Below are 17,398 nucleotides of genomic sequence, written 5' to 3'. Positions count from 1 at the left end.
AGTGTATTTGAAGTATATTTTGAAGTGTACATTTCTGCATCTTGTAATAACACTTTGTTAGTAGCTTTTTATATATTTTAGTTGGTAGAATTTTATTTTCATTTATGTCAATTTGACTTAATCTGAACATATTTGAATCTGAAATTATGTATTGTTAAAACCTCTCAATTTTTTAAAGGCATCTGTGTTTTGTTAAATAATACCTTAGGACAAATGTAGTGGATTTTAGCAATATCAAATTTGATTTAATCACCCCACTGGTATTCATAATTTATTTTGAATATTGTTACAAATCATTTGCTCATAATTTCGATTTCAAGGCTCAAAAACTATCATGTGGATAGAACTTTGTTCCACAGAAAGATGATTGTAGCTATCTGTGATTTATTAGCTTTGCATTGGATCCCCATTTTTCAATTCATAAGGGGTGGCAGGGTTCATGTATAGTACAAAAGAAGTGAGTAGAGGAGAGAAACATAGGAGCTGAGGTCAGGAGGGATGTGGAGACCAGGTTACCAAGGGCCTGTAAAGTTTGAAATAAAAATACTTTTATTCTGAGATAAAAATCTATTGGAAAAATTTCAGCAGGTGATTGAATATGTGAGGAACTTTGACGTTGATTTGTGCTTCTAATACAGAAGAAGGAAAGAATTCCACTGTGTAGAATTTACCACCACTAGTCCTGCCATTTTTTTTTTGAGACTTCTGTAAGTTGTGAAGAATTACAGATTCATTAAGGGAAAAAATTACTAGTGAGATGAATCTTGTGTCTAGTAAGACAGTACCAATTTGGCAGAAAGATTACACCTTCTTGTGTCCTTAAGTAAATTCACTAACAAGGAGCAATGTGCACAAATGAAGAAAATAAACTGAATCAATATATTTGGGGATACTTTTGAAAGTAAATATTGTTAATTTGATAAGATGATTTACGAAATCAAAAACATGTCTTGTCAGGTCATTGTGAGACAACTTCAAAAAAAATTGGCTGATCTTAATAAACAGTGTGAGGCTTCACTAGAGGTTACATCACATTCTCACTCTCTGAGGCATCAATAGAGGCTACATCACATTATCACATTAATCTCAAAGGTGAGATACAGGATTTAATGAGGAAATGATTTCAAATCAAAAGTCAAGTGTGTGTTAAATGTGACATGCCAACAGTGAGTCTATAACTGGTTAAATAATATAAATTGTTTTATGATACTAATATCCATGGGAAGACTTCTTTTATATGTTCATTACAATTAGTTTTATTACAATTTTATTATTTTTATAAAGTGCTTATTTTTAAAACTGTGGCTGTCATTCTGCAATGTTTTTCTTTTTTTTCAGATTAAACAGTAAAATTTATTGTGAACATTTGCTTCTTTTTCCATTTTAAAGTTAAACAAGAAGAAAAGGTAAAATGAAAAGAAATAACCAAAAATTTACTTCCCAAGATAGGATGTACAGAACTAAAATGATAAAAGTCATATAACAATGGTACCCTAAACCACCCACCTCACAGCATAGGGCAGAGATGTCCTGGCAGTGCTTCTGGTGTGTGGGATGGGGGTAGAATCCCATGCATGAGAAGGGGACAGGTCCTTTCTTCACAAGACCAGTCTTTGCTCCAGAAATGAATCCTTATCATGAATCCCTGAGACGTTCAGTGTTTTCAGTTATTTTTCTTGGCTGTAGGAATGTCACAATGGACTGTAGAGTGTCATATATAGTTTTCAGTAAAATACTGGACAATAGAGTTTATAGTCTCCCATTTAAGCACAAGCCTAGACAGACAGGAACACTTTTATATACTTATAAAAACACAAATTTCCTTGTTTTGTGGAAATAAATCCCAACTATTGAACCTTCTAGTTAAGAGATTGACAACTCTATACTTGGTTCAGGATACTTTCTCCCCTCTTTTCTCTCTTCCTGTCCCAAGACTCCAAGTTCCTGTCTTATGGTTAGCTAGGAGAAACTATCCACGAACACACACACTCACACACACACACGCCTCTACCCTTGGGGTGATGCACAATGCTTTTTTATTATTATTATTTATTGATCATTCTTGGGTGTTTCTTGGAGAGGGGGATGTGGCAGGGTCATAGGATAATAGTGGAGGGAAGGTCAGCAGATAAACACATGAACAAAGGTCGATGGTTTTCCTAGGCAGAGGTCCCTGCAGCCTTCCATAGTGTTTGTGTCCCTGGGTACTTGAGATTAGGGAGTGGTGATGACTCTTAACGAGCATGCTGCCTTCAAGCATCTGTTTAACAAAGCCCACCTTGCACCGCCCTTAATCCATTTAACCCTGAGTTGACCCAGCACATGTTTCAGAGAGCACGGGGTTGGGGGTAAGGTTATAGATTAACAGCATCCCAAGGCAGAAGAATTTCTCTTAGTACAGAAGAAAATGGAGTCTCCTATGTCTACTTCTTTCTACACAGACGCAGTAACAATCTGATCTCTCTTTCTTTTCCCCACATTTCCCCCTTTTCTTTTGACAAAACCGCCATCATCATCATGGTCCGTTCTTGATGGTGGCTGTCTCTTCAGAGCTGTTGGGTACACCTGCAGAAAGGCTGTCACTTCACACTTGGAAGATTGCACAACGGCCAGGCAGAGACACTCCTCACTTCCCAGACAGGGCGGCTGGGCAGAGGCGCTTCTCACTTCCCAGATGGGGCAACCAGGCAAGAGGCGCTCCTCATTTCCCAGATGGGGCGGCTGGGAAGAGGTGCTCCTCACCTACCAGATGAAGGGCAGCCAGGCAGAGGCACTCCTCACATCCCAGACGATGGGCGGCCAGGCAGAGGTGATCCTCACTTCCCAGACGGGGCGGCTGGGCAGAGGCACTCCTGACTTCCCAGAGGGGGTGGCCAGGCAGAGGCGCTCCTCACCTCCTAGACAGGGCGACCGGGCAGAGGTGCTCCTCACCTCCCAGAGGGGGTGGCCAGGCAGAGGCGCTCCTCACCTCCCAGACGGGGCGGCCGGGCAGAGGTGCTCCTCACCTCCCAGAGGGGGCGGCCAGGCAGAGGCGCTCCTCACCTCCCAGATGTCGCGGCCGGGCAGAGGTGCTCCCCACTTCCCAGACGGGGCAGCTGAGCAGAGGTGCTCCTCACCTCCCAGATGGGGCGGCCTGGCAGAGGTGCTCCTCACCTCCCAGACTGGGTGGCCAGGCAGAGGCGCTCCTCACCTCCCAGAAAATGGGCAGCTGGGCAAAGGCACTCCTCACCTCCCAGACTGGGCGGCTGGGCAGAGGTGCTCCTTGCCTCCCAGATGGGGTGGCCAGGCAGAGGCGCTCCTCACCTCCAGACGATGGGCAGCCAGAGAAAGGTGCTCTTCACTTCCCCGATGGGGCGGCCGGGAAGAGGCACTCCCCAATTCCCAGATGGGGTGGCAGTCAGGCAGAGGCACTCCTTACAACCTAGATGGGGCGGCTGGGCAGAGGCGCTCTTCACTTCCCAGAGGGGGTGGCCGGGAAGAGGCACTCCTCAACTGCCAGACTGGGTGGGCGGCCAGAGGAACTCATCACCTACCAGACAATGGGTGGCTGGGGAGAGGTGCTCCTCACCTCCCAGACGGGGCAGCCATGCAGAGGTGCTCCTCACCTCCCAGATGGGGCGGCCAGGCAGAGGCACTCCCCACTTCCCAGATGGGGTGGTGGCTGGACAGGGTGCTCCTTACATCCTAGATGGGGCGGCCGGGCAGAGGCGCTCCTCACTTCCCAGATGGTGTGTCGTCCCTGCAGAGGTGCTCCTCACCTCCCAGATGATGGGCAGCCAGGCAGAGGCGCTCCTCACCTCCCAGATGATGGGCAGCCGGGCAGAGGCGCTCCTCACCTCCCAGATGATGGGCAGCCGGGCAGAGGCGCTCCTCACTTCCCAGATGGGGTGGCTGGGCAGAGGCACTCCTCACTTCCCAGATGGCGTGGCCAGGCAGAGGCGCTCCTCTCCTCAGTTCCCAGATTGTGTGTTGTCCTTTCAGAGGCGCTCCTCACCTCCCAGACGATGGGCAGCTGGAGGGAGGCACTCCTCACCTCCCAGACGGGGCGACCGGGAAAAGGTGCTCCCACTTCCCAGACAGGGTGGGGGATGGGCAGAGGCACTCCTCACAACCCAGACGGGGTGGCCGGGCAGAGGCGCTCCTCACCTCCCAGACAATAGGCGGCCGTGCCGAGGCACTCCTCACTTCCCAGATGGGGCGGCCAGGCAGAGGCGCTCCTCACTTCTCAGATGCTGTGTCGTCCGTGCAGAGGCGCTCCTCACCTCCCAGACGAGGCAGCCAGGCAGAGGCGCTCCTCACCTCCCAGACTGGGCGGCCGGGCAGTGGCGCTCCTCACTTCCCAGATGGGGCAGCCGGGCAGAGGCGATCCACACTTCCCAGATGAAGTGGCCAGGGAGAGGCGCTCCTCACCTCCCAGACGATGGGCAGCTCGGCAGAGGCGCTCCTCACCTCCCAGACGGGGCGGCCTGGCAGAGGCACTCCTCACCTCCCAGATGATGGGCAGCTGGGCAAAGGCACTCCTCACCTCCCAGACGATGGGCAGCTGGGCAAATGCGCTCCTCACCTCCCAGACGGGGCGGCCGGGCAGACGCACTCCTCACCTCCCAGATGGGATGGCCGGGCAGAGGCGCTCCTCACTTCTCAGATGGTGTGTCGTCCGTGCAGAGGCGCTCCTCACCTCCCAAATGATGGGCAGCCGGGCAGAGGCGCTCCCCACTTCCCAGATGGGGTGGTGGCCGGACAGGGGTGCTCCTCACATCCCAGACAGGGCGGCCAAGCAGAGGCGCTCCTCACTTCTCAGATGGTGTGTCGTCCGTGCAGAGGCGCTCCTCACCTCCCAGATGATGGGCAGCTGGGCAGAGGCGCTCCTCACTTCCCAGATGAGGCGGCCAGGCAGAGGCGCTCCTCACCTCCCAGCCTGGGCAGCCAGGCAGTGGCGCTCCTCACTTCCCAGACAGGGCAGCCGGGCAGAGGCGATACACACTTCCCAGACGAAGTGGCCAGGCAGAGGCACTCCTCACCTCCCAGACGATGGGCAACTGGGCAGAGGCGCTCCTCACCTCCCAGACGGGGTGGCCTGGCAGAGGCACTCCTCACCTCCCAGATGATGGGCAGCTGGGCAGAGGTGCTCCTCACCTCCCAGACGATGGGCAGCTGGGCAAAGGCGCTCCTCACCTCCCAGACTGGGTGGCTGAGCAGAGGCACTCCTCACCTCCCAGATGGGATGGCCGGGCAGAGGCACTCCTCACTTCTCAGATGGTGTGTCGTCCCTGCAGAGGCGCTCCTCACCTCCCAGATGATGGGCAGCCCGGCAGAGGCGCTCCCCACTTCCCAGGTGGGGTGGTGGCCAGACAGGGGTGCTCCTCACATCCCAGATGGGGTGGCCGGGCAGAGGCGCTCCTCACTTCTCAGATGGTGTGTCGTCCGTGCAGAGGCGCTCCTCACCTCCCAGATGATGGGCAGCCGGGCAGAGGCGCTCCTCACCTCCCAGACAGGGCAGCTGGGCAGAGGTTCTCCTCACTTCCCAGACAGGGCGGCCGGGCAGAGGTGCTCCTTACTTCCCAGATGGCGCGGCTGGGAAGAGGCACTCCTCACTTCCCAGATTGTGTGTCGTCCACGCATAGGCGCTCCTCACTTCCCAGACGATGGGCTGCCAGAGGGAGGTGCTCCTCACCTCCCAGACAGGGCAGCTGGGAAGAGGCGCTCCCCACTTCCCAGAAAATGGGCGGCTGGGCAGAGGCAGTCCCCGCTTCCCAGACAGGGCGGCTGGGCAGAGGGGCTCCTTGCATCCCAGATGGGGCGGCTGGGCAGAGGCGCTCCCCACTTCCCAGATGGGGTGGCTGGGCAAAGGCACTCCTCACCTCCCAGATGGGGCGGCCGGGCAGAGGAGCTCCCCACTTCCCAGACAAGGCAGCCGGGCAGAGGCGCTCCTCACCTCCCAGATGGGGTGGCCGGGCAGAGGCGCTCCTCACCTCCCAGATGGGGTGGCCGGGCAGAGGCGCTCCTCACCTCCCAGATGGGGTGGCCCGGCAGAGGCGCTCCCCACTTCCCAGATGGGGTGGTGGCTGGACAGGGGTGCTCCTCACATCCTGGATGGGGCGGCCGTGCAGAGGTGCTCCTCACTTCCCAGAAGGGGTGGCGGCCATGCAGAGGCCCTCCTCACATCCCAGATGGGGCAGCCAGGCAGAGGCCCTCCTCACTTCCCAGATGATGGGCGGCCGGGCAGAGGCGCTCCTCACCTCCCAGAGGGGGCAGCCAGGCAGAGGCGATCCTCACCTCCCATACGGGGCAGCTGGGCAGAGGCGCTCCTCACTTCCCAGATGAGGTGGCCAGGCAGAGGCGCTCCTAACCTCCCAGACTGGGCGGCCGGGCAGTGGAGCTCCTCACTTCCCAGAAGGGGCAGCCAGGCAGAGGCAATACACACTTCCCAGATGAAGTGGCCAGGCAGAGGCACTCCTCACCTCCCAGATGATGGGCAGCTGGGCAGAGATGCTCCTCACCTCCCAGACGGGGCGGCCTGGCAGAGGCACTCCTCACCTCCCAGATTATGTGCAGCTGGGCAAAGGCACGCCTCACCTCCCAGACAATGGGCAGCTGGGCAAAGGTGTTCCTCACCTCCCAGACTGGGTGGCCGGGCAGAGGCACTCCTCACCTCCCAGATGGGATGGCTGGGCAGAGGTGCTCCTCACTTCTCAGATGGTGTGTCGTCCGTGCAGAGGCACTCCTCACCTCCCAGATGATGGGCAGCCGGGCAGAGGCACTCCCCACTTTCCAGATGGGGTGGTGGCCGGACAGGGGTGCTCCTCACATCCCAGACGGGGCGGCCGGGCAGAGGTGCTCCTCACTTCCCAGATGGTGTGGCGGCCGTGCAGAGGCCCTCCTCACATCCCAAATGGGGCAGCCAGGCAGAGGCCCTCCTCACTTCCCAGATGATGGGCAGCCGGGCAGAGGCACTCCTCACCTCCCAGAGGGGGCAGCTGGGCGGAGGTGCTCCTCACCTCCCATATGGGGCAGCTGGGCGGAGGCGCTCCTCACTTCCCAGACTGGGCAGCCGGGCAGCGGCGCTCCTCACTTCCAAGACGGGGCAGCCGGGCAGAGGCGATCCACACTTCCCAGACGAAGTGGCCAGGCAGAGGCACTCCTCACCTCCCAGACGATGGGCAGCTGGGCAGAGGTGCTCCTCACCTCCCAGACAGGGCAGGCTGGCAGAGGCACTCCTCACCTCCCAGACGATGGGCAGCTGGGCAAAGGCACTCCTCACCTCCCAGATGATGGGCAGCTGGGCAAAGGCACTCCTCACCTCACAGACTGGGCGGCCGGGAAGAGGCACTCCTCACCTCCCAGATGGGATGGCCGGGCAGAGGCGCTCCTCACTTCTCAGATGGTGTGTCATCCGTGCAGAGGCGCTCCTCACCTCCCAGATGATGGGCAGCCGGGCAGAGGCGCTCCTCACCTCCCAGATGATGGGCAGCCGGGCAGAGGCGCTCCTCACCTCCCAGACAGGGCAGCTGGGCAGAGGTTCTCCTCACTTCCCAGTCAGGGCGGCCGGGCAGAGGTGCTCCTTACCTCCCAGATGGTGCAGCTGGGCAGAGGTGCTCCTCACTTCCCAGATTGTGTGTCATCCGCGCATAGGCGCTCCTCACCTCCCAGATGATGGGCTGCCGGAGGGAGGCGCTCCTCACCTCCCAGACAGGGTGGCCGGGAAGAGGTGCTCCCCACTTCCCAGAAAATGGGCGGCTGGGCAGAGGCACTCCCCACTTCCCAGACGGGGTGGCCGGGCAGAGGGACTCCTTGCATCCCAGATGGGGCGGCCGGGCAGAGGCGCTCCTCACTTTCCAGACGGGGTGGCTGGGCAGAGGCACTCCCCACTTCCCAGATGGGGCAGCTGGGAAGAGGCGATCCTCACCTCCTAGACGTTGGGTGGCCGGGCAGAGGCACTCCTCACAACCCAGACGGGGCGGCCGGGCAGAGGTGCTCCTCACCTCCCAGACGGGGCAGCTGGGAAGAGGTGCTCCTCACCTCCCAGACATTGGGTGGCCGGGCAGAGGCACTCCTCACCTCCCAGATGGGGCGGCTGGGCAGAGGAGCTCCCCGCTTCCCAGACAAGGCGGCCGGGCAGAGGCGTTCCTCACCTCCCAGACAATGGGCTCAAACAAAGGGCCAAATTACCTATAAAGTAAATTAGATTAACAACTGACTTATCAGCAGAAACCCTGCAACCTAGAAAAGATTGGGGCCTAGCGTTAGTCTTCTTAAAGAAAAAAAATGCCATCCAATAATTTCTTTTTTTTGGAGACAGAGTCTCACTTTGCCATCCAGGCTGGAGTGCAGTGGTGTGATGTCAGCTCACTGCAACCTCTGCTTCCTGGATTCAAGTAATTCTCCTGCCTCAGCCTCCCCAGTAGCTGTGATTGCAGGTGCCCGCTACCACACCTGGCAAATTTTGGTATTTTTAATAGAGAGGGAGTTTCTTCATGTTGGCCAGGCTGGTCTTGAACTCCTGACCTCAGGTGATCTGCCTGCCTCGGCCTCCCAAAGTGCTAGGATTACAGGTGCAAGCCACTGCGCCCAGCCATGCAAGAATTTCATAACCTGCCAGACTGAGCTTCATAAAGAAAGGAAAATAAGGTATTTCCAGACAAGAAAATGCTAAGGGAAGTCATTACCTCCAGAGTGACTCTAAAAGAAATGTTTAAAGGAGTTTGACTCGTGAAAATAAAAGAATGATACTTGCTACCAGAAAAGCATACATGAATACAAAATGTACAGAACCTATAAAGCAATTAAACAATTGAGACTACAAGGTAACTAGCTAATGCTATAAAAGGAAGAAAACGTAACACATCAATATTAAGCTTGAATGTAAATGGCTGAAATGCTCCACTGAATAGACACAAAGTGGCAAACTGGATAAAAAAAGAAGACACTTCTGCTGCCTTTGAGAGACCCATCTCATGTGTAATGATACCAACAGGCTCAAAGTAAATGGATGGAAAAAGATTCATCACATAAATGAAAAACAAAAAAGAGGTATTGCTATTCTTGTATCAGATAAAACAGACATTAAGCTAACAACAGTAAAAAGAAATACAAAGAATGACATTATATAATGATGAAGTGTTCAATTCAACGAGAAGACTTAACTGTCTTAAATATATATGCAGCCAACATTAGAGCACCCAGATTTTTAGAATAAATATTACTAGACCTAAGAAAAGAGATACACAGCTGTACAATAATCATGGAGGACTTCAACACCCCACCGACAGCAGTAAGCAGATTAGTTAGGCAGATTATTAGGCAGAAAACTAACAGTGAAACTGTGGACTCAAATTGGGCTCTTGACCAAAGAGACCTAATAGATATCTACAGAATACTCTACCCAGAAACCACAGAATGTACATTTTTCTCATTTGCACATGGAACATTCTCTAAAATTGACCACATGCTCAGTCATAAAATAAGCCTCAATAAATTTTTAAAAATCACAACTATATTAAGTATCTTCTCAGACCACTGTGGAATAAAATTAGAAGTCAATATCGAGAACTCTCAGAACCACAGAGGTACATGGAAACTAAACAATCTGCTCCTGAAGGACTTTTGTGTAAATAACAGAATTAAGGCAGAAATTTAAAGAAATTCCTGAAACAAATGAAAATAGAAACATAACATACCAAAACGTCTGGGATACAGAAAAAACAACGTTAAGAGGAGAGTTTGTAACACTAAATGCCTACATAAAAAGAGAGAAAGATCTCAAATTAACAAGCTAAAATAGCCAAACACACTAGAAAAGAACAAACCAAACCCAAAGCTAGTAGAAGGAAATAACAAAGGTTAGAGAATAAGTTAATGAAATTGGGACCAAAAAAACCATACAAGGAATCAGCAAAATTAAAAAGTTGGTTCTTTGCAAGGACACATAAAAATGATAGATTGCTAGTTAGATTATACAAGAAAAAAGAAGATTCAAATAAGCACAATCAAAAATGACAAATGAGACATTGCAAAGGATACCACTGACATAAAAAAAGATCCTCAGAATATCTTTGTGTGCATAAACTAGAAAACCTAGAGAAAATGGATAAATTCCTGGAAACACACAACCTTCCAAGACTGAATCAGAAAGAAACCAAAAGTCCACTAGGGCAGTGCCATCAGGAAATATGGGATTGAAGCCTCCACACAGAGTCCCCACTGGGGCACTACCTACAGGAGCTGTGGGAATGGGGCCGCCACCTCGAGATCCCTGAATGGTAGAGCCATGGGAAGCTTTCATCCTGAGCCTAGAAATACCACAGGCACTCAACTCTGATCCAAGACAGCAGCCATGGTGACTGTACACTGCAAAGCCACGGAGGCAGAGCTGCATAAGGTCTTGGGAACCCACCCCTTGCACAAGTGTGCCCTGGATGCAGGACATGAAATCAAGAATTATTTTGGAGCTTGAAGGTTTAATGTTTGCCCTACTGGGTTTCAGATTTGCCTGAGGCCTGTTGCCCCTTTCTTTTGCCCAACTTCTCCATTTGGGAATGGGAATATTTACCCAACACCTGTACTGCATTGAATATTGGAAGCAAATAACTTGGTTTTGATCTTATAGGCTCACAGATGGAGGAACGTACCTTGAAGCTCAGATGAGATTTCGGACTTTTGAGTTGATGCTGAAACAGCTTGAGATTTTTGGGGACTACTGAGAGAGGATAATTGTATTGTGCAATATGAGAAAGACATGAGATTTGGGGGGGCATGGGGTGAAATGACATTGTTTGGATGTGTTTACCCTCCAAATCTCTTGTTGAATGTGATCTTAAACGTTGGTGGTGGGCCTAGTGGAAGGTGTTGAATCATGGGGGTGGACCCTTCATAATTTGCTTAGCTCCATCCCCTTGGCGATGAGTGAGTCCTTGCTCTGTTGTGTCACACGAGAGCTGGTTGTTTAAAACAGCCTGCCATGTTCCCCTTCTTGCTATTCATTTCTCTCTTGACACGTGATACACTGGCCCTCACTTTGCCTTCCTCTGTGATTGGATGCTTTCTGAGGTCTCACCCAAACCTGAGCAGGTGCTGGTCCCATGCTTCTACTGCCTGCACAACTATAAACCAAATAAATATTTTTTCTCTATAAATTTAAAAAAATCTGAACAGACCAGTAGTTAATTATGAAATTGAATTTGTAATAAAAATATTTATCAGGCAGGAGAAGCCCAGGACTAGATGAATTCACAGCTGAATTTTACCAAGCATACAAAAAAATAGATGGTATCAATCTTACTGCAACCATTCTAAAACATTGAGGAGAAGGAATTCCTCTCTAACTCATTCTACAAAACCAGTATCATCCTGACACTAAAATCTAGCAAGGAAACAACAACAACAAACTACAGGCCAATATCTGATGAACATAGATGCAAATATCCTCAACAAAATGCTAGCAAACCAAATCCATCAGCATATGAAAGATGTAATTCATCATGATTACATGGGTTTTATTCCTGGGATGCAAGGACTATTTAACATATGCAAATCAATAAATGTGATTTACCATATAAACAGAATTTAAAACAAAAATCATATGATTATCTCAATAGATGCAGAAAAAAACATTCAATAAAAATTCAACATCCTTGCCAGGTGCGGTGGCTCAAACCTGTAATCCCAGCACTTTGGAAGGCAGAGGTGGGCCAATCAACAGAGGTCGGGACCAGCCTGACCAACATGGAGAAACCCCATTTAGAACTAAAAATGCAAAATTAGCTGGGCGTCGTGGTGCATTCCTGTAATCCCAGCTACTCAGGAGGCTGAGTCAAAAGAATGGCTTGAACTGGGGAGGTGGAGGTGGCAGTGAGCCAAGATCACACCACTGCACTCCAGCCTGGGCAACAGAGCAAGACTCCGTCTCAAAAAACCAAACAAAACCAAACCAAACCAAAACAAAAAAACCCTGAAATCATATCAATTATTTTTTCTGACCAGAGTGGAAGAGTATTAAAAAATCAGTAACAGGAAGAATTTTTTTCCCGACCAACTTTGGCTCCTTCTCTCACCACCCTTTTTCTTCCTCCATCTACCCCAAAACTTTTTCCCCACCATTTTTTTCCCACTGTCTTTTTGCAAAGCCTTCTATACTTTACCGCTCACTTCCATTTTCCCCACCCATCTACCCCAAAACTTTTCCCCACCGTCTTTTCTCCCTCTCCCTGGCCAGCCTTTTTTCCACCTCCCGCTCTCATCATCCTCTTTTGCTCCTTCATCTCCCCAAAAACATTTCCCTCATCTTTTCCCAAAGCCTTCTCCCTACTCCTGCTGCTCGCCACCCTCTCTTTCCCCTTCCATCTACCCAAAAACTGTTTCCCTATCGTCTTTTTCTCCCATCCTCCTTGCCACCCTTTCCCTTCTCCATCTACCAAAAACATTTTCCCACCGTCTTTTTGCAAAGCCTCTTCTCTACTCCTGCTCACCACGCTCTTTTAACCCATCTACCTCCCCAATTTTTCCCTGCCACCTTTTCACAAAGCCTTCCCCGCTTCCCGCTCACCCTCTTTCTTTCCTCTGTCCTGCTTGCCACCCTCTTTTTGCCTTCCATCTACCCCGAACTATTTTCCCCATTGCCTTTTTCCCAGTCCTCTTTCCCCACTCCCTCTGGCCACACTTTCTATTCTCCTCCAACTTGCCACCCTCTTTTCTCCCTCCATCTACCCAAACACTTTTTACCCACTGTCTTTTCTTTCTACACTTTCTTTTCTGCCTATCGTCTTTTCGCAAATCCTTTTCACTTTCCTCCTCGCCACCCTCTTTATCCTTCTCCCACTGGCCACCCTCTTTTCCCTCTCCATCTACCTAAAAGCTTCTCTCCTCACTGTCTTTTCACAAAACCTTCTCTCCCTCCTGCTCGCCACTCTCTCTTCCCCCTCCCTCTCTGCACCCTCTTTTCTCCTTCCACTTGTCACTCTTTTCCCCCCTCCATCTACTCAAAATCTTTTTACCTACAGTCTTCTTTCCCTTTCTTCTCTCCCCACCGTATTTTTGCAAACCTTCTCTCCTTCCTGCTCATCTCTGTTCCCCACTCATGACCCTCTCTTACCCCCTTCCATCTACCCAAAAACTTTTTCCCTACCATCTTTCTGTGAAACCTTCTGTCCCTCCTGTTCACCACCCTGTTTTTCCCCCTCCATCTACTCCCAATTTTTTTTTTCCCAACATCTTTTCCTCACCGTCTTTATGCAATGCCTTCTCCAGCTCGCCATCCTTTTTTCCTTTTGGCACTAACCACCCTCTGTACCCTTTCATCTATCCCAAAACTATTTTCCCCTTCCTACTGCTCCAGCCACACTACAGTCTCTGTCACCACCAACTGCAGGGAGGCCAGCCATGGTGCCACAGGCTACAACCTCCAGTCTGTCCTGGTCCTCTAAGCCGGGCTCGGAGCAGCTCGGTGAGCAGATACAGAAGAACCTGGAATAGCCTGACTCTTCTTCAGCACCATTTATGTACTGAGGTTATGAATATGCCTTTCCTGGACTACACGTTCCAGGATTGGATAAGAGAAAGCCCGGAGGCCTACTCTGATTGGACTTTGTTATCATGTTCTGATTGGATGAAAGAAAGTCTTAGGACAACCAATCAGAGTATGAAAATAAAGTCCAATCAGAGAAGGCCTAGAGGTTTTCTCTCACCCAATCAGAACATGTAGTCCAGAAACCATGTGCGTAACCCCACGTGCATGCTGAGGAGGCCTCATGCCAGTTTAGGCTCTCCAGTATCTCCAGCAAAGCTACTCTGTTCCCGGCTTAGAGGACCAGGAGAAGGGGGAGCTGGAGGCTGGAGCCTGTAACACTGTGGCTCGTCTCACTCTGGATGGTGGTGGCAACAGAGATGGCAGCGTGGCTGGAGTGTTAGGAGGGTGGCCTGAGTGGTAGGAGGGCGGCCTGAGGGGTAGGAGGGGGACTGGAGCAGTAAGATCATGGCCGGAGTGGTAGGCAGGAGGCTGGAGCAGTAAGATGGCAGCCGGGGCGGTAGGAGTGCAGCCTGAGCTGTAGGAGGGTGGCTGGCAGCTGGAGTTGCTCTTGACCAGCTAGAGGTCTAGGAGAAGGTGGGGACCGTGCCCAATGCTGGCAGCTGGAGCCTTGGCCACCACGGCTCGCCTGGTTGCGGTTGGTGATGGCAACGGAGACTGCATCTCTGTTAAAGTAGTAGAAAGATGGCAGGGTAGGTGCGCTCTCTGCAGCTGCACTGCCTGCTTGTGGGGTGGTGGGGGAGTGGGTTTGGTGTGCTTTTGGAGCTGCACTGCCTGCCGCAGGGGGCTAGTGGGTGGCGCTATCGGGCATTGAATTGCTGGCAGTGGGGCAGGTTCACTGCACTTTCAGGGTCTACACTGCCTAAGGTGGCAGGTGGTTGGAGGCAGGTTGTGTGTGCTGTTGTGCACTGCCAGCGGCGGGTGGCAGGGGATTAGGGGAATTATTAGCTGCTGCACTGGCCGATGCAGGGGGCAGGTTGTGTTAGCTATCATGAGCTACAATGTCAGCAACAATGCCAACCGGCAGGCAGTTGGGGGTGCTTTAGGGGAGCTGTCAAATGTTGCATTGTCCATGGGGGAAAGGGGAAGGTGGAGTCGGGGGGTTGGTTGGGTGCAGTACCCCGGGCGTTCACTGCCCGCGACAGGAGCAGATTGGGGGCGCTATCTGGGGCTGTGCTGCTTGTGGTCCGGGTGGGGGGCGGGTTTGATGGGGCACTATTTGGTGCTGCAACACCCGTGGCAGGGATGGGTTGTGGACATTATCAAGTGTCCACCAGGGGTGGTTTGGGGGTGCTATCAGGGTTACACTGCCTGCAGCAGTCTCTGGGTGTGTTGTGGGCACAATCCGGGGGCTAAGCTTGTGGTGGGGGGGGGCAGGTTAGGGGTGGTATGGGGGGAGGCTGCACTGCTGCTGCCAGCAGCAGGTTGTGGAGGTGGCCATGACAGTGGTGGCCTCTGAGGAAGGGGCCCTTCTCCTCTTCCTGGACTCAAGGCTCTAGAGGGTGAACAACTTCTGCTCGTGTTGGAGTGCAGAGGGTGCACAGAGTTTTCACGGCAATCCTCTGACCACCGCAGGGCCCTCGCACCCACCATGGTTACCCGGCCCTTGCCCTCTTGCTCTGTGTTGTGGAGACCATCTGGGAGCCCCAGGCATGGAGTAGTGGGCACCACGGGGGCTCAGGGTCCTGTGGGTGGAGGAGTCAGGAATGGGAACTGGTACTTGGGTGGGGAGGACTGGCTGGGTCTGAGTTTCTGCTATTCTTGCGCCCCAGGGAGCCCCGGGTACTGTGGTGTCTCCAGTCCCCACCCCAGGTCAGGAGGCCAGCTTGGTCTAGGAGGAGAGGCTGGACTTTGGAGGGTGGGTGTGAGTGCCTTCGCCAAAACTGGCCCCAGCCACCCAGTGGCCAGCATGACAAGGTGAGGCTCTAACACTGTCACTTTCTGCATCCTGTTGTAGGTTTTTCTGGCATTGTCTGCCCAGCTGCTCCAAGCCAGGCTGATGAAGGAGGTGTCCCCTGTGGTGAGCTGGAGGTTGGAGCCTGAAGATGGCACAGCTCTGTGATTCATCTCCTATGGTTGTGGCAGCCATGGTGATGGAGACAGCAGCTCAACAGGAGCGGTAGGAGGGTACCTGTGGAGGCCAAGTGGTAGGAGCCTTGGAGGGTGGGCAGGTGCATGGAGGGTGACAGCAGCGCTGGTTCCTTTGGCGTCGGTGCTAATGGTGGCAGCAGCAGCAAGTCTAGGGGCCAGGAAGGGGGAGTAGGAGGGCTTTGGGGCCCGGCCCGGCCTGGGGTGTGTAAGAAGCTGCTGGTTCTGTACCACAGGCCTCAGTGACGGTGGAGGTGCAGCCAGGGCAAGGAGGAGTCCTCCCCCTTCTCCTGCAGTCTCTGGAGGGTGCCCTCCTTCTGCTGGCATCTGAGCCAGGTGTGAGTGGCAGCATTGTTTCGTTCTTAACAGAATTTAGGGGCTTACTATTTGTGTATCTTTTTGTTTTTGGTTGTGATAAACCTTAAGGGACAAAAGGCTTCTTTCCTGGGTTTTGGTGTTGTGGGATCCCCCCATGTAAGACAAAGGGTGCTTTCTTGGCAAGCTGTGTGTTGGAGGGAGTTCACCAAGGGGAAGAAAGGGAACCTCTCAGGAGGGTGGCTGCTGTGGCAGGTCCCCTGCCTCTGGGCACCCTTTGGGCCACCTAGTTTCCCCTGTGGAAGAGGGGAGGCTTAGACCAGTACCACTTGTATCATCAAAGAGGCATCCTCCTGGGCCAGTTGATTTGACCTTCCCACTTCTTCAGCCCACCTGCCCATGGTGTCACCTGGGGAAAGTGGAACCTTAGGCCACAGGGGCAGAGGCTTCTCTGGCAGGCTGATTGCTGTAGCAGATTCTGTTCTGCTTGCTGCTCAGGAGGGCTTCTATGGCCAGGAAGTGATGCTGGGACTCTTCTGTTGGTGTTCTGCTGCCTCCGTGTTGTCTCTGGCTTCTCATGGACTCTCAGATGTGTGAAGGCAAAAAGGTTTCCTGGCTAGTTTGCATGGTGTGGTTGGGATCACTTTTGCTACATGCCCCTCAGGCACCCTAGTGGGGGAAAAGGGAATTTAAGATTTAAGGAGAATGTGTCTATGTTGGCTGCTTATTGTTAGCAAATTTCTGAACAATTCTATTCTAAATGGTCGCCTCTTGTTGAGTAGACTCCAGCTCCATTGGAGAAGAGATGAGCTTACCTGGGCTGTGTTTTCTTGCTAGCTTGAGGGTTGGAAACACTAGGATTTTGTCTCCTTTTCCAGTTGAGTTAGGGAAGTGACATGCATTGCCACAAAACAGTTTCTTCAGTTCTGGAGTCCTTAGACAGTCATCTTACTAGCACCTTCCAGCATTCTCCTTTCAGTGAGATAATAAGGGAGGGTTCCTAATCTAAAAGGAAACATGGATGGTGTTCTTATGTTGTATGACAAGAAATATGAAATAATTCTGAAAAATTTAGTCATTCTTCTTTTAAATTTAGAAACCCATTTTTTATATTTATAATATTTAAAGCCATTAAAAGTTAAGATGTCATAATTAAAATAATCTTTTAACATTTTACATTAATTAGCATTTAGCAGATGACCATAATAAATTATTTTTAATTATGTTACATTAATTGCCAATACAAATTTCTTTCTGGTTTTTACAAATCTGTTTGCAAAATTTTATTTTGTCATTTATTAAATTTTTGTATAATTAGCTGCTACATTGCAGGTATAGGAACTTCCAGTATTAAGCATGATTACAAATACTTCAGTTTTCATGTCTTACCTTTTATTAATAGTCTAAAAGTTATAAAATGCTTTGTGCATTAGTATTGGTAACATTCTTTAGTATGAACTATCATTTGAAAAATGT

The 17,398-nt window shown here is 51.3% G+C and overlaps 4 protein-coding genes across 4 annotated transcripts in view; all 4 read left to right on the top strand.

Annotated features, from left to right (window-relative positions):
• The window catches only part of LOC100971897 (ankyrin repeat domain-containing protein 30B), a 48,798-nt gene extending 47,739 nt beyond the window's left edge, over positions 1–1,059 (top strand). Inside the window, 1 exon segment of the mRNA XM_055102790.1 lies at positions 958–1,059. Within this exon segment, the coding sequence (XP_054958765.1) occupies positions 958–1,059 (102 nt within the window).
• Positions 1,060–3,312: 2,253 nt separating this feature from the next.
• On the top strand, positions 3,313–11,982 carry LOC129393739 (uncharacterized). Its single transcript, XM_063597393.1, has 6 exons — positions 3,313–3,330; positions 3,816–3,938; positions 4,023–4,059; positions 5,435–5,547; positions 5,625–5,663; positions 5,851–11,982. The coding sequence occupies exons 1-6, from the start codon at positions 3,313–3,315 to the stop codon at positions 6,322–6,324; spliced, it is 804 nt and encodes a 267-aa protein (XP_063453463.1). The 3' UTR covers positions 6,325–11,982.
• LOC134729208 (uncharacterized) lies at positions 6,476–11,134 on the top strand. The gene is made up of 2 exons (XM_063597163.1): positions 6,476–7,384; positions 10,607–11,134. Exons 1-2 carry the CDS (start codon positions 6,548–6,550, stop codon positions 10,631–10,633), a joined length of 864 nt encoding a protein of 287 aa, XP_063453233.1. The 5' UTR covers positions 6,476–6,547; the 3' UTR covers positions 10,634–11,134.
• Positions 11,983–14,003: 2,021 nt separating the features above from the next.
• Positions 14,004–15,581, top strand: LOC134729209 (B melanoma antigen 5-like). Its single transcript, XM_063597164.1, has 2 exons — positions 14,004–14,018; positions 15,477–15,581. The coding sequence occupies exons 1-2, from the start codon at positions 14,004–14,006 to the stop codon at positions 15,579–15,581; spliced, it is 120 nt and encodes a 39-aa protein (XP_063453234.1).
• Positions 15,582–17,398: the final 1,817 nt, after the last annotated feature.

The sequence above is a fragment of the Pan paniscus genome, chromosome 17, assembly GCF_029289425.2.
Source record: "Pan paniscus chromosome 17, NHGRI_mPanPan1-v2.0_pri, whole genome shotgun sequence".
Taxonomy (NCBI): Eukaryota; Metazoa; Chordata; class Mammalia; order Primates; family Hominidae; genus Pan; species Pan paniscus.
The sequence above is the reverse complement of the archived record's forward strand: the minus strand, read 5'-3'. Positions and strand labels throughout refer to the sequence as shown.